This window comes from Bos javanicus, chromosome 5 (assembly GCF_032452875.1).
Source record: "Bos javanicus breed banteng chromosome 5, ARS-OSU_banteng_1.0, whole genome shotgun sequence".
In the NCBI taxonomy this organism is placed as follows: Eukaryota; Metazoa; Chordata; class Mammalia; order Artiodactyla; family Bovidae; genus Bos; species Bos javanicus.
In genome coordinates, this window is record NC_083872.1 from 103,390,692 (window position 1) to 103,407,354 (window position 16,663).

A 16,663-nucleotide genomic window follows, 5' to 3' on the forward strand; every position below is an offset into this window, starting at 1 on the left:
CCCTTCTCCACCAGCCTCCAATCTTTCCCAGCATCAGGGTCTTTTCCAGTGAATCAGCTCTTCATATCAGGCGGCCAAAGTATTGGAGCTTCAGCTTCAGCATCAGTCCTTTCAGTGAATATTCAGGGTTGATTTCATTTAGGATTGAGTGGTTTGATCTCCTTACAGTGCAAGGGACTCTCAAGAGTCTTGTCCAACACCACAGTTCAAACACATTAGTTTTTCAGTGTTCAGCCTTCTTTATGGTCCAACTCTCACATCCATCCGTGACTATTGAAAAAACCATAGCTTTGACTAGTTGGACCTTTGTCTCAAAGTAATGTCTCTGTTTTTTAATATACTGTCTAGGTTTGTCAGCTTTTCTTCTAAGAAGCAAGCATCTTTTAATTTCATGATTGCAGTCATTGTCCACAGTGATTTTGGAGCCCAAGAAAATGAAGTCTGACACAGTTTCCATTTTTTCCCCGTCTGTTTGCCATGAAGTGATGGGACAGGATGCCATGATCTTAGTTTTCTGAATGCTGAGTTTCAAGTCAGCTTTTTCACTCTCCTCTTTCACTTTCATCAAGAGGCTCTTTAGTTCCTCTTCATTTTCTACCATTTGAGGTGATGTCATTTGCATATCTGAGGTTGTTGATATTATATAAATTCCATGAGATTACAAATTTAGAAAGACAAAGAGAGAAGTATTTCTTGTGTTCTGTATTATATACCCTGATAAAAGTTACATTTTCAAATAGGTGCTGGATAATCAGTAAAGTCTTAGAACATATTAAGATAGAGACTTCTGAGATATCTTACTTCTGTTTTATTTTCTACTTGATTTTAAAATTTACATAGAAGAGTAAGTGTGTGAAAATTCCAAGAAAATTATTAAATAGAAGGCTGAATAAGAAAAGGAGTACATCAAGGCTGTATATTGTCACCCTGCTTATTTAACTTATATGCAGAGTACATCACGAGAAATGCTGGGCTGGAAGAAGCACAAGCTGGACTCAAGATTACTGGGAGAAATATCAGTAACCTCAGATATGCAGATGACACCACCCTTATGGCAGAAAGTGAAGAGGAACTAAAAAGCATCTTGATGAAAGTGAAAGAGGAGAGTGAAAAAGTTGGCTTAAAGCTCAACACTCAGAAAACGAAGATCATGGCATCTGGTCCCATCACTTCATGGGAAATAGATGGGGAAACAGTGGAAACAGTGTCAGACTTTATTTTGGGGGGCTCCAAAATCGCTGTAGATGGTGACTGCAGCCATGAAATTAAAAGATGCTTACTCCTTGGAAGGAAAGTTAGAACCAACCTAGATAGCATATTCAAAAGCAGAGACATTACTTTGCCAACAAAGGTCCATCTAGTCAAGGCTATGGTTTTACCTACGGTCATGTATGGATGTGAGAGAAGGACTATGAAGAAAGCTGAGAGCTGAAGAATTGATGCTTTTGAACTGTGGTGTTGGAGAAGACTCTTGAGAGTCCCTTGGACTGCAAGGAGATCCAAACAGTCCATTCTAAAGGAGATCAGCCCTGGGATTTCTTTGGAAGGAATGAGGCTAAAGCTGAAGCTCCAGTACTTTGGCCACCTCATGCGAAGAGTTGACTCATTGGAAAAGACTCTGATGCTGGGAGGGATTGGGGGCAGGAGGAGAAGGGGACGACAGAGGATGAGATGGCTGGATGGCATCACCGACTCGATGGACGTGAGTCTGAGTGAACTCCGGGAGTTGGTGATGGACAGGGAGGCCTGGCATGCTGCAATTCATGGGGTCACAAAGAGTCTGACACTTCTGAAAGACTGAACTGAACTGAACTGATGTGAATGAGTAAAGATATTAAATATAATAAAGATATATCCTTGTCTGGTCTCTTGCTGTGTAGACATCTTGGGTCCTTAAGCACACATAGCATCTTCCACACCACACCTGGACCTTCAGTGCTGCTCAGAGAAACTCACAGTTGCCTTCATCAGCTCCCATTGCCATTCCCCTTCCTCCCAGCTACTATAAAACCTGTTTCACTGTCTTCAAAAATTACATTTGTCCTCTTGCTCAAATAAGCCCCCAAACACAAGTCTCTTATATCACTGAAATCATCCAATATAAACTACATAATCTCTTATCATAAAACACAGAAATTCATGTTTTATTATCTCCACCTTTGACTTGCCAGTGCATGGCTAAGTGTTCCTCCAAAGTTTGCATTTATACAGATATCTTAAAGGAAAACTTGGGGAGAGAGACTTTTCTAGTAACAATGAAAGAATATATGACTCGGAGCATTTCATTCACAGTTCTCTAGTTCTACCATCAAAGAACTATGAACATTTACATCTAAATTTGCAAAGGAAACTTGAAATCTGCCACAAATCCATAAGAATCTCTGATTTGTTAAATAATATCCCTTTAGGGGTCACCTCTATATATGTAAATGATATCCTCCTATAGTAAGAGTAACCTCCAGTCCTACTAGCCTAGTGCAAAATAATGTCTCACATTGTTTGTACAGAAACAACTCCACCCAGGAAAGTACATCCTCATTCTTGTCCCTCCTTCTCATAGCCTCCCTGTGCAAAGAGAACGTGTATGTGGCAGTTAGCAAATGTTTCACTCTTACAAAAAGTGAATTATGAAAAAAAATTATAAGGATTTATTTTAATTAGGAGAATGAATAAAGCTATTTTAGCGTCAGGTAAGTCCACTGGAGACAAAAAGAATAGCAGAGACTTATAAGAGCAAAGTATATAACGCTCATCACTCATAGCCACAGCACACTCAGGGAGGATGGGTAGGCGTCTGAGTCCTCTCTAGCCCACCTATCTCCCATTGCCTTGCTGATCAGGCACCAGCTTTCTTGGAACTTTTCATTTTCTCAGCCTGTGGACAAAGAACTGACCATACCTGAGCAGATGACTCCTGCATCTTCTTGATGATTGCAGTTGTGTTGCCGCCATCCCCAGGAAGGGCACCTCCATACTTGGGACTCCTCTCCTCTGCAGTTCACTTCATCCAGCCAGATGGGCCCTGATCCCCTCCCGAAGAAGGAAGAGACAGTGGCGTCCAGGGCTTCTCCACAGCCCAGCTGCTTGCACACCACGCGGGCATCTTCCAGGTCCCAGCTGTCATCACAGATGGTGCCCCAGGAGCCCTGGTCAAGGATCTCCACTCTCCCAGAGCAGCGACCACCTCCATCCACCAGGCGGATCTGTCTGCTGTCTGAGCAGAGAGAAATGGGATACCAGGGGTTGGGAAGGGTTTTCTGTCCTCTGGGACCCCCACCTGAGCAGTAGGGGGCGCTCTCCTCTGAGGCTGCCAACCCTGCTGGTTCAGACACAGAGTTGTTGCAATGGGGCAGCAGCTGGGTCTGGTTTTTTATACCAGTGGCAAGAGAATAATGAGGTTGAAAAATAGGAAGAAAATAAAACAGGAAGTAAGTTGAAAACACTCTAGTGAGTAGTCTGAGACAGAAGGTGGTACAAGGTCCTATCAGAGTTAACATTCTGATCTGTAGAATTCTGCACAGCATCAGAGAAAGATTTACAGGAAATGTTAGTCTCTCTACCCAGAGCAGTTAAATGAGTTCAGAGTCACAGGAATGAGCTGGCAGCTGGATGGATTCCTTTTAAAGCACACACATTTTGATGCCGTTGACCTAAGAGTTAAAGGGGTTGAGTAAAGGGAGTGGAGTCAGGCCTTATCAGATGCCTCAGATAGCAATCATGAATCCTCTACCATTAGAATCCTTCTCCTTGGTACAGTCATTCAGAGCTGAAAAACAAATGGATTCTGTGATATCTTGGTTTACCCCAGAATATTTCATTTGTGGTTCTAAGCTTCAGACTTCAGATCTGGATACTTACTTTCAAAGAATGTGATCTCTTTGAGTTGACTGAACAACTTTGCATGAGAAATGATGTCAGGGAACACTGACACTGGCAAGATGCCATTGGAAATCATAGAGTGTTGCTTCTTCTCCCAAAAAATATAATCCCTCCTTGGACTTTGTGTCAAGAATCTCTGTTATTCAAATTTTGGAGTTATGTGGTCTTTAGGGGGAAACAGTGTGTATGTTTGCTTAGTCACTTCAGTCATGTTCAACTCTTTAAGACCCTATGAACTGTAGCCCACCAGGCTCTTCTGCCCATGGGATTCTCCAGGCAAGAATACTGGAGTGGGTTGCCATGCAGTCCTCCAGGGGATCTTCCTGACCCAGTGATCTAACCAGTGTCTCCTGCATTGCAGGTGGATTCTTTACAGCTGAGCCACTGGCAAAGTTCTTCTAGTTCTATCACTGAGCAGAAATAGGTCACATTCATGCAAGCCCTTGAACAAATAATATTAACAAGCTCACTGTATTATTCTCTCCATTTATACATAAAAGTGATGTAAAGAAGGGTTAAAGAATGTCTATCAATGTTGCACTTTAAGTAAATGATGAAGTAGAGAATTAAACCTAAAATTTTCCACTTCGATGGAGAATGGAGGAATTCACAGCAGGCCAATGTGTTTTGCTGGGTCTTGCTGGATACAACTTAAAAAGCTGAAAAATGTTTTTTAAGAAACAGTAAATGTTACTTTCCCAACAAAGGTCCATCTAGTCAAGGCTATGGTTTTTCCAGTAGTCATGTATGGATGTGAGAGAAGGACTATGAAGAAAGCTGAGCACCAAAGAATTGATGCTTTTGAAATGTGGTGTTGGAGAAGACTCTTGAGAGTCCCTTGGACTGCAAGGAGATCCAAACAGTCCATTCTAAAGGAGATCAGCCCTGGGATTTCTTTGGAAGGAATGACGCTAAAGCTGAAACTCCAGTACTTTGGCCACCTCATGCGAAGAGTTGACTCATTGGAAAAGACTCTGATGCTGGGAGGGATTGGGGGCAGGAGGAGAAGGGGACAACAGAGGATGAGATGGCTGGATGGCATCACCGACTCGATGGACGTGAGTTTGAGTGAACTCCGGGAGTTGGTGATGGACAGGAAGGCCTGGTGTGCTGCAATTCATGGGGCCACAAAGAGTCAGACACTACTGAGCGACTGAACTGAACTGAACTGAAATGTATTCAACATGTGTTGATACAACATGGACTAAATATGCTAAAATTCTAAAGAGTGGAGGTTATTTCAATGTTAGCCAAGGATCTATAGCTTCTTTTTCTCTGGGAATTTGCTGATTCATTGCATAATTTAATGATTCTGAATCTGGTCTTGGGCAAGCAGAGGACTATTGTTGTGACAGGAAACCAGCATAATTTGGGAGTTACCTGGTGCTGGAGTGACAAAATTAGAGTCTTGAGAGCCTCTCTCACACAACACATTTTCTCCTCAAATATCTGCCCAGTATATAAGCTGTGAAGGACAGGAGGCTAAAGAACTATATAAAAAGACTTGGAAAGCAGAGTCTTTCTCATTCTCTTGGGTACTGAGCTACCAAAGAATCCAGGCTCTGAACTGAAATCTCTGAAATCCCCTGTCACAGGGACAGAAAAATCACAGGTGGACCGGGTACTACCAAAACTGCAACCCACACTTATTACAGCCTAGTTTTAGGTTATATTTAGATGTTTGAGTGATGTACACCCCTTCCCCCATCTGCCTAGCAAAACAAAGGGTAGATCCTTTCAGGTATTAGAAAATGTATCAGGAGTATCTTACTTTTTCATATATAATTTATAGCATTCAATAAAAAATGACATGACATTTGACAAGTTAGGATAACACGACAAATGACCAAAGTGAAAAAAAGAGATAAGAGAATGCAGAGACACACATGATAGAAATGCATAAGGATTTTAACTACAATCAGTGTATTTAGGCAAAAAGAGAGAAGGGGAGAATATACAGGTAAAAAGATGAAAAAATTAACAAATAATCATAAACAAATAAAAATAGCAATGGAACCATTGTTGACCTAAAATAAAATATCTAGGATTAAAAGTGAATGGGTAAGTCAAACAAATTTTAGATAGAACTTAGAATACAGTGATTTAGAGGAGTCATAAAGATGAGAGATGAGAAGGAAAAGAAAGAGTAGGAGAGGGAGAAGAGATACAGAGACAGAGAGACAGAACTACAGAAGTCATATTTGAAGGTATAATGATAGACAATTTTTTAAAAATATAAATGGAAGAGTTTTCATAAACTTCCTAGTAAAGCTGCTGAAAATTAAAAGGAAAAAGGAAAATCTGAAATAATAACAGATTTATTTAATACTAAAGGAAGGGGGAAAAAAGGGAGAGAAAAAGGGACATAAAGCATGTGGATCAATTAAAAGCAAATGGCAGATACCAATACATCAATATCAGTAATTGCATTTACAGTGAATGGATTAAGATAAAACAAAACTGATGCAAATGTTACTTGCAAAATGATAACCTTATATTATGAAAACAAAGAAAGGCTGAAAGTACAATGATGGAAAAAATGTACTAACTATAAGAAAACTGGAGTAGCTTTATCAATGTCCCAGAAAGTAGACTTTAGGAAAAGATACACTAATTGACAGTAGTGCTGAGAGGGCATCAGAGGGCAGACAGACTGAAACCACAATCACAGAAAACTAGCCAACCTGATCATATGGACCACAGCCTTGTCTAACTCAATGAAAGTAAACCAGGCTGTATAGGGCCAACCAAGATGGACAGGTCATGGTGGAGAGGTCTGACAAAATGTGGTCCACTGGAGAAGGGAATGGCAAACCACTGAAGTATTCTTGCCTTGAAAAACCCCATGAACAGTATGAAAAGGCAAAAAGATAGGACACTGAAAGATGAACTCCCCAGGTCAGTAGGTGCCCAATATGTTACTGGAGATCAGTGGAGAAATAACTCCAAAAAGAATGAAGGTAGGGAGCCAAAGCAAAAACAATACCCAGTTGTGAATGTGACTGGTGATAGAAGCAAGGTCCAATGGTGTAAAGAGCAATATTGCATAGGAACCTGGAATCTTAGGTCCATGAATGAAGGAAAATTGGAAGTGGTCAAACAGGAGATGGCAACAGTGAATGTCAACATTCTAGGAATCGGTGAACTAAAATGGACTGGAATAGGTGAATTTAACTCATATGACCATTATATCTACTACTATGGGCAGGAATCACTTAGAAGAAATGGAGTAACCATCATAGTCAACAAAAGAGTCTGAAATGCAGTACTTGGATGCAATCACAAAAACAACAGAATGATCTCTCTGTTCATTTCCAAGGCAAACCATTCAATATCACAGTAATCCAAGTCTATGCCCCAACCAGTAATGCTGAAGAAGCAGAAGTTGAATGGTTCTATGAAGACCTACGCGACTTTTTAGAACTAACACCCAAAAAAGATGTCCTTTTCATTATAGGGGACTGGAATGCAAAAGTATGAAGTCAAGAAACACCTGGAGTAACAGGCAAAGTTGACCTCGGAGTACAGAATGAAGCAGGGCAAAGGCTAAGAGAGTTTTGCCAAGAAAACACACTGATCATAGCAAACACCCTCTTCCAACAACACAAGAGAAGACTCTACACAGGGACATCACCAGATGGCCGACACTGAAATCAGATAGATTACATTCTTCGCAGCCAAAGATGGAGAAGCTCTGTACAGGCAGCAAAAACAAGACCAGGAGTTGACTGTGGCTCAGAGCATGAACTCCTTATTGCCAAATTCAGACTTAAATTGAAGAAAGTGGGGAAAAACACTAGACCATTCAGGTATGACCTAAATCAAATCCCTTATGACTATACGGTGGAAGTGAGAAGTAGATTTAAGGGACTAGATCTGATAGACAGAGTGCCTGATAAACTATGGACAGAGGTTCGTGACACTGTACAGGAGACAGAAATCAAGACCATCCCCAAGAAAAAGAAATACAAAAAAGCAAAATGGCTGTCTGAGGAGGCCTTACAAATAGCTGTGAAAAGAAGGAAAGCAAAAAGCAAAGGAGAAAAGGAAAGATATACCCATGTGAATGCAGAGTTCCAAAAAATAGCAAGGAGAGATAAGAAATCCTTCCTTGGTGATCAGTGCAAAGAAATAGAGGAAAACAAAAGAATGGGAAAGACTAGAAATCTCTTCAAGAAAATTAGAGATACCAAGGGAACATTTCATGCAAAGATGAATAAAAGACAGAAAGGGTATGGACCTAACAGAAGCAGAAGATATTAAGAAGAGGTGGCAAGAATACACAGAAGAACTGTACAAAAAAGATCTTCACAACCCAGATAATCACAATGGTGTGATCACTGACCTAGAGCCAGACATCCTGGAATGTGAAGTCAAGTGGGCCTTAGGAAGCATCACTACTAACAAAGCTAGTGGAGGTGATGGAATTCCAGTTGACCTATTTCAAATCCTGATGATGCTGTGAAGATGCTGCACTCAATATGCCAGCAAATTTGGAAAACTCAGCAGTGGCCACAGGACTGGAAAAGGGCAGTTTTCATTCCAATCCCAAAGAAAGGCAATGCCAAAGAATGTTCAAACTACCATACAATTGCACTCATCTCACACGCTAGTAAAGTAATGCTCAAAATTCTCCAAGCCAGGCTTCAGCAATACGTGAACTGTGAACTTCCTGATGTTCAAGCTGGTTTTAGAAAAGGCAGAGGGGGAGTTGCTGCAGGTCCTGAAGCGCGGGCTGCAGCAGGTCAGCGGCCACGGTGGCCTCCGCGGCTATCTACAAGTCTTGTTCAGGGCGAATGATGTGAGGGTTGGCACATTAGTGGGAGAAGACAAATATGGAAATAAATACTATGAAGACAACAAGCAGTTTTTTGGCCGACACAGATGGGTTATATATACTACTGAAATGAATGGCAAAAACACATTCTGGGATGTGGATGGAAGCATGGTGCCCCCTGAATGGCATCGTTGACTTCACTGTATGACTGATGATCCTCCAACAGTAAAACCACCTACTGCTCGTAAATTCATTTGGACAAACCATAAATTCAATCTGAGTGGCACTCCACAACAGTACGTACCTTATTCCACCACTAGAAAGAAGATTCAGGAGTGGGTCCCACCTTTGACACCTTACAAGTAAAGACAATGAAAAGCAATTTACGTATAAAATATGGGGCTTTTCCTATAATTGTACTGCTTACTGTTAACTTGATTAAAGTTATTTGATTAAAAAAAAAAAAAGAAAGAAAAGGCAGAGGAACCAGAGATCAAATTGCCAACATCTGTTGGATCATTGAAAAAGCAAGAGAGTTCCAGGAAAACATCTATTTCTGCTTTATTGACTATGCCAAAGCCTTTGACTGTGGATCACAATAAACTGTGGAAAATTCTGAAAGAGATGGGAATACTAGACCACCTTGCCTGCCTCTTAAGAAACCTGTATGCATGTCATAAAGCAACAGTTAGAACTGGACATGGAACAACAGACTAGTTCCAAATAGGAAAAAGAGTACCTCAAGGCTGTATATTGTCATCCTGCTTATTTAACTTAAATACAGAATACCACATGAGAAATGCTGGGCTGGATGAAGCACAAGCTGGAATCAAGATTGCTGGGAGACATATCAGTAACCTCAGATATGCAGATGACACCACCCTTATGGCAGAAAGTGAAGAACTAAAGAGCCTCTTGACGAAAGTGAAAGAGGAGAGTGAAAAAGTTGGCTTAAAGCTCAACATTCAGGAAACAAAATCACGGCATCTGGTCCCATCACTTCATGGCAAATAGATATGGAAACAGTGGAAACAGTAGCTGACTTTATTTTGGGGGCTCCAAAATCACTGCAGATGGTGATTGCAGCCATGAAATTAAAAGACGCTTGCTCCTTGGAAGGAAAGTTATAACCAATCTAGACAGCATACTAAAAAGCAGAGACATTACTTTGCCAACAAATGTCCATCTAGTCAGAAGGTATGGTTTTTCTAGTAGTCATGTGTGGATGTGAGAGTTGGACTGTAAAGAAAACTGAGCAATGGAGAATTGATGCTTTTGAACTGTGGTGTTGGAGAAGACTCTTGAGAGTCCCTTGGACTGCAAGGACATCCAACCAGTCCATCCTAAAGGAGATCAGTCCTGAGTGCTCACTGGAAGGACTGATGTTGAAGCTGAAACTCCAATATTTTGGCCACCTGATGTGAAGAGCTGACTCATTTCAAAAGACCCCGATGCTGAGAAAGATTGGGGGCAGAAGGAGAAGGGGATGACAGAGGATGAGATTGCTGGATGACATCACTGACTCAATGGACATGAGTTTGGGTAAACTCTGGGAGTTGGTGGTGGACAGGGCAGCCTGGGGTGCTGCAGTCCATGGGATCGCAAAGAGTCGGACACAACTTAGCGGCCGAACTGAACTGAACCGAACACTAATTGAATGAAAGAGAGAATTTTCATGATTATAATGAGATGCACCCTTAATAAAGATATAAACATCAAAATTCAAGAAAGGTAACAGAACATAGCTTTGAAATATACTTGACAGAGTGAAAAGAAGAAATAGGCAAAATCACAATCAAAATGGGGGATTTTTACTGTATCTTTTTCAATAGCATACAGACCAGACATACAAAAAACAAAGAATACAGTAGATGTACAACAAAATAATCAGCACATTTAACAAAGCAACACATAGAGCAATGACCCAACAATGCAAGAGTTCACATTATTGTAAATGCACTAGGAACAATTATCAAAAATGACCACATAATAGGACAAAATATTTCACTCTTTGAATTCATACAGAGTATTTACTCTGACCACAGTGGAATAAAATTAAGAATTAAAAAGAAAATATTGTTAGCCATCCCTATTTTGTGAAATTCAGCGGCACCCTTCCAAAAAACACCTGAGTCTGGGAATAAATTTAAAATTTACCAAATATTGTGAAATAATGATAATAAAAATACAATAATAATGATAACAAACACAAAATAATTATATTATCATAAATTCTTCTAATGAAACTCAAGTAGTGCCTAAGGAATATTTATAGCCTAGATTTAGAGAAGAGGAAAGACTGAAAGTGAAAAAAATGTAAGCTTCAATTAAGAAACTAGGAGATGAGAAAGCCTAAAGAATAGAGAATGTTGGAGTTAATTTAAAAAGGAACAATAATGAACAGAAAAGAAGGTAAGCATAAGATGGAAAACATAGGAAAAAACCCTTTAAACATGGCTCATTGAAAATTGATGAACACTGATCAATACCAATGAAGAGCAGAGTAAATGAAGTTAACAAAACCAAGAATGAAAAGGGACATCACTACAAATCATACAGATTTTTTGGTCATAGTTTTTGTGTTGTTGTTTGTTTGTTTTTGGCTGTGCTGTGGCTCATGGGATCTTAGTTCCCAGGTCAGGGATTGAACCTGGACCCGTGACAGTGAAAGTCCAGAGATTTAACCCTCGGATTGCATAGCTTTATTAATAAAATTTATACATTTCATGTGGATAAATACACAGAAAGTGTCAATTTCTCCACAGCCTTGCAAACACTTAGGTGTCTTTAAAAAAAAAAAAAAACAGTCATTCTGACATGTGTGAGATGATATCTTTCTGGTTTTGATTTACATTTCCCTGATGATTGACAATGTCAAGCATTTTTCATACACCCACTAGCCATTTGTATGTCTTCTTTAGAGAAATGTCTGTTCAAGCCCTTGGCCTACTTTTTAATTCAGTTGTTAAGTTTTGGATTTTTTTCCTTGAGTTGCAGGAGTTCCTTATTTGTTTGCAAATTAATACCTTATATAATTTGTGCTAGCTTGCTTTTTCACTCTGTTGATGTTTCCTTTGGCTTGAAGATTTTTAGTTTGACATATTCCCACTTGTCTATTTTTGCTTTGTTGCCTGTACTTTTGACATCATATCCATGAAATCATGAAGCAATGTGTTTTTATTTTGTGATGAAGCTATCATATATCTAAAATATAATTCTTTTTTTTAATTTTATTTTATTTTTAAACTTTACATAATTGTATTAGTTTTGCCAAATATCAAAATGAATCTGCCACAGGTATACATGTGTTCTTATCTGGTGATGATATTATACAATCACACATAGTAAAATAAATTCAGATAAATAAATGAATTCAAAACCTAATTTTGCAGTATATTTCTGCAAATAATTTTACAGTTTTACAGTTTTTACAGTTTTACAGTTTTACAGAAATTTCTGCAAATAATTTTACAGTTCCACTAAAGAATATTCAAAACCTAATTTTGAATTCATTTATTTATCTGAATTTATTTTACTATGTGTGATTGTATAATATCATCACCAGATAAGAACACATGAAACATTTCATTAAAGGCAGAAGTCAAAAAAGTAAACCATTATAGATTTGATAACATAACCCCCCCATTCACATATATAACCTTAAACATATATGCAAAAAATGGGGGAAATATTTACAAAAATATTTAAGAAAGAGTAAGTGATGTTTGTTTATAAGACTATAAAGAAAGCTGAGCACCTAAGAATTGATGCTTTTGAACTGTGGTGTTGGACAAGACTCTTGAGAGTCCCTTGAACTGCAAGGAAATCCAACCAGTCCATCTTAAAGGAGATCAGTCCTGAGTGTTCATTGGAAGGACTGATGTTGAAGCTGACACAACTGAGCGACTGAACTGAAGTGATGTTTGTTTATAGAGAGTTCCTATAAATAAATAAAAATTTTAAAACATTCTAGAGAAAAAAATATTGTCATGAAAGATATCTTAACTGTAATAATGAGGTGGATGAAACTGGAGCCTATTATACAGAGTGAACTAAGCCAGAAAGAAAAACACCAATACAGTATATTAACGCATATATATGGAATTTAGAAAGATGGTAACGATAACCCTGTGTGCGAGACAGCAAAAGAGACAGATGTATAGAACAGTCTTTTGGACTCTGTGGGAGAGGGCAAGGGTGGGATGATTTGGGAGAATGGCATTGAAACATGTATAATATCATATATGAAACAAGTCGCCAGTCCAGGTTCGATGCATGATACTGGTTTCTTGGAGCTGGTGCACTGAGATGACCCAGAGGGATGGTATGGGGAGGGAGGAGAGAGGGGGGTTCAGGATGGGGAACACGTGTATACATGTGGTGGATTCATGTTGATGTATGGCAAAACCAATACAATATTGTAAAGCAATTAACCTCCAATTAAAATAAATAAATTTATATTAAAAAAGAAAAAAGAAAAAAAACTGTAATATAGGAAAGAAGATAATATTTTTGTATATAGTGTTTGTGAAAGTTGCTCAGTCATGTCCAACTCTTTACGACCCCATGGAGTATACAATCCATGGAATTCTCTAGGACAAAATACTGGAGTGGGTAGCCTTTCCCTTCTCCAGGGGTCTTCCCAAGCCAGGGATTGCACCTAGGTTTCCCACATTGCAGGCAGATTCTTTACCTGCAGAGTCATCAGGGAAGCCCAAGAATACTGGAGTGAGTAGCCTATCCCTTCTCCAGTGGATCTTCCCGACCCAGGAATCAAACCGGGGTCTCCTGCATTGTAGGCGGATTCTTTACCAGCTTAGCTATCAGGGAAGCCCTAATGTGGATTAAAAAAAAAAAAAAACATGATGCATGTTCTTATGTCGACTATGAAGAGAATAATGCTGTCTTTGAAAATTAATTATTTATTTGGTTGTCCTGGGTCTTAGTTGCAGCATGCAAATTCTTACTTGTGGGATCATAAGAAAAAAAATTGTAACTACATGTGGTGATGGATATTACTGTACATGTGGTGATGATTTCCCAATATGTACAAAAACATAAACACTATGTTTTGCACTTAGAACTAATATAATGTTACAAGAATTACATCTCAATTAAAAATTTTAACAAACAAGAGTGGAATATGTGGATAAAATTAATTTCATCCTTACCTCATTTAGGCTTCTCTGGTGACTCAGACGGTAAAGAATCTGACTGCAGTGTGGGAGACTCAATTGCGATACCTAGGTTGGGATGATCCCCTGGAGAAAGGAATGGAAACCCATTCCAGTATTCTTGCCTGGAGAATTCCATGGACAGAGGAGCCTGGCAGGCTATAGTCCACGCAGACACAAAGAGTCAGACACAACTGAGTTGGACACTAACATTTTCACTTAATGTCATTTTGTGGACCCAAATTAAACTCATCACTTAGATTTTAAAATATCAAATCTCACTGCATCCTACAGGGTTGGGACAGACACACAGAAACAGACAGTAAATCACCTGCACACCAGATATAGGCTTCCTCCTTTGGAGAGCATGAAGTGTAATTCCAAGGGTCAGAAGGACACTGCCAGAGAGAGGTGTCAGTTTTCCGACACTGGATTCCATCCACCCACTGTGGCCTAAAACCTTCTCTAAGAGCAACAGAAGAGTTGAGGGTTCCACTGTCCCCACAGCCAAGCTGTCTGCAGATCGTGGACACAGTGATGTCTTCCATGGGGTTACGGCAGACACTGCCCCAGGTCCCATTGTAGAAAACTTCCAGCCACCCAGCACACTGCTGGTCCTCACTCACCATCCTGAGGGCCAGGAACTCTAAGGTTGAAAGAGGAGGAGACAGGACACAGTGAAAATTTTGCTACATGTTCTAGGTTTTCCTTTCTTCTAGAAATGGTGAACATTCATCTCTGATCTTGTTCAAGAGATACCCACTAGATGACAAGACTGACGTCGCCTCCCTTTTAACTGACTTTGTCCATTTGTATCTGTCTTTCTATTTCTACCACAATGGTGTAGTGGATATGAATTGAGAGGAAGACCAAACTGTGTGGGCGCTAGTCAGGGAGGGGCAGCTGAATTCTGCTTCCTAACAAAATCTTTGAAGAGTATGTTAAGGGATGTGATGTGGATATTAGGGAGATAGGCAGAATAATTAACCCCAAAATGTCTACATCCCAGGCTCTGCAACCTGTGAATATGTTACCATACCTGACAAAAAGGACTTACAGATGTGATTAAGATAAGGACCTTGGGATGGTGAGATTAAGATAGAATATTGTATGAACAATGTGAGCCCAGTCTGAGCACATCCTTGGACCCACTATCCTTAAACATGGAATACATTTCTTAGCTCTGCCTAAAGAGAGAAATGTGACTCTGGCTAATATCTGGAGGCCTGCAGCATTTCTGGCCTGATAATGGATGAAGGAGGCTGTGAACCAAGGGATGTAGACAGTGTCTAGAAGCTTGAGAATTCCATGGACAGAGGGGCAGGGCAGGATATAGTCCATGGGATCGCAAAGAGTCAGACACGATTGTGCGACTTTCTTTTTTTTTTTTTTTTAATCTAGAACATTGAAAAGACAAGAAATAGATTCTCCCCCAAAGGAAATAAATGTATGTTGTTTTAACCCACTAATTTAAAATTGTTACTGAAGCAAACGGAAACTAGTACCGTGGGTTTAAATTTTTTGTATGTAACTGGAGAGAGCCCTGCTTTCAAGAAAAACTGTAAAAATCGGCTCTGCCAGGAAACACTGCTGAGAAGAGACGACCAGATCCGCAGCTGCTGCGGGAGGAAGTGAAAGCACATCGTCTTCACGTCTGCTGGAAAGACAGGCTCCATGGGAGGAAGCCTCCTTCGCTGGTCCTTTCAGCATCTCTCCCTCAGGGCTCAGACCCCGTCCTCCAAGGCCGCACCCCTCCCCCAGCCTGTGGACAGTGTGCGGCTCAGACCTGAGCAGATGACCCCCGCGTCCTGCTTGTGTCTGCAGTTGTGCTGCCCCCAGCCCCGGGAAGGGCACCTCCACACGTGGGACTCCTTTCCTGTGCAGTTCAGGTCGTCCAACCAGATGGGCCCTGATCCTGCCCCGAAGTGAGCAGACCCCGTGGCATTGAGGGCTTCTCCACAGCCCAGCTGCCTGCACACCACGCGGGCATCGTCCAGGTCCCAGCCGTCATCACAGATGGTGCCCCAGGAGCCCTGGTCAAGGATCTCCACTCTCCCGGCGCAGGGACCGCCCCCGTCCACCAGGCGGAGCTGCCTGCTGTCTGAGGAGAGAGAAATGGGACAATGGGGCATCGACCTGGGGAATGAGAAGGGTCTTCTGTCCTGTGGGACCCTCACCTGAGCAGTAGGGGGCGCTGTCCTCTGAGGCCGCAGAGCCTGTAGGTTGAGACACGGAGTCGTTGCACTGGGGAAGCACCTGGATCTGGTTTCCTGAAGAAACAACAATGATCAGAAGTCTGGAAGGGTTGAAGAACAGGAAACTGAATTAAGGGAAATAATGACTTGGTTAGTTAGTTAGTTCAGTCACTCAGTCGTGTCCGACTCTTTGAGACCCCATGAATTGCAGCAGGCCAGGCCTCTCTGTCCATCACCATCTCCTGGAGTTCACTCAGACTCACCTCCATTGAGTCGGTGATGCCATCCAGCCATCTCATCCTCTGTCATCCCCTTCTCCTGCCCCCAATCCCTCCTGATGGAGCTTATATGAAAGCTGTATCCAGTTCACTTCAGTTCATTCACTCAGGCATGTCTGACTCTTTGCAACCCCATGAACCACAGCACGCAAGGCCTCCTTGTCCATCACCAACTCCCGGAGTCCACCCAAACCCATGTCCATCCAGTCGATGATACCATCCAACCATCTCATCCTCTATCCTCCCCTTCTCCTCCTGCCATCACTCTTTCCCAGCATCAGGGCCTTTTCACATGATAGAGTTCTTCACATCAGGTAGCCAAAGTACCGGGAGTTTCAGCTTCATCAGTCCTTCCAATGA

The 16,663-nt window shown here is 40.9% G+C and overlaps 1 protein-coding gene and 1 pseudogene across 1 annotated transcript in view; one reads left to right on the forward strand and one right to left on the reverse strand.

Annotated features, from left to right (window-relative positions):
* LOC133248194 (antigen WC1.1) overlaps positions 1–16,663 on the reverse strand; it is a 63,266-nt gene that overhangs the window by 26,543 nt on the left and 20,060 nt on the right. The window contains exons 5-8 of the mRNA XM_061418016.1: positions 16,008–16,100; positions 15,617–15,931; positions 14,162–14,476; positions 2,900–3,214 (exon numbers count right to left, since the gene is read on the reverse strand). Of these exons, the coding sequence (XP_061274000.1) occupies positions 2,900–3,214; positions 14,162–14,476; positions 15,617–15,931; positions 16,008–16,100 (1,038 nt within the window). The remainder of the gene's footprint in view (positions 1–2,899; positions 3,215–14,161; positions 14,477–15,616; positions 15,932–16,007; positions 16,101–16,663) is intronic.
* LOC133248629 (NADH dehydrogenase [ubiquinone] 1 alpha subcomplex subunit 12-like) lies at positions 5,937–9,132 on the forward strand (annotated as a pseudogene).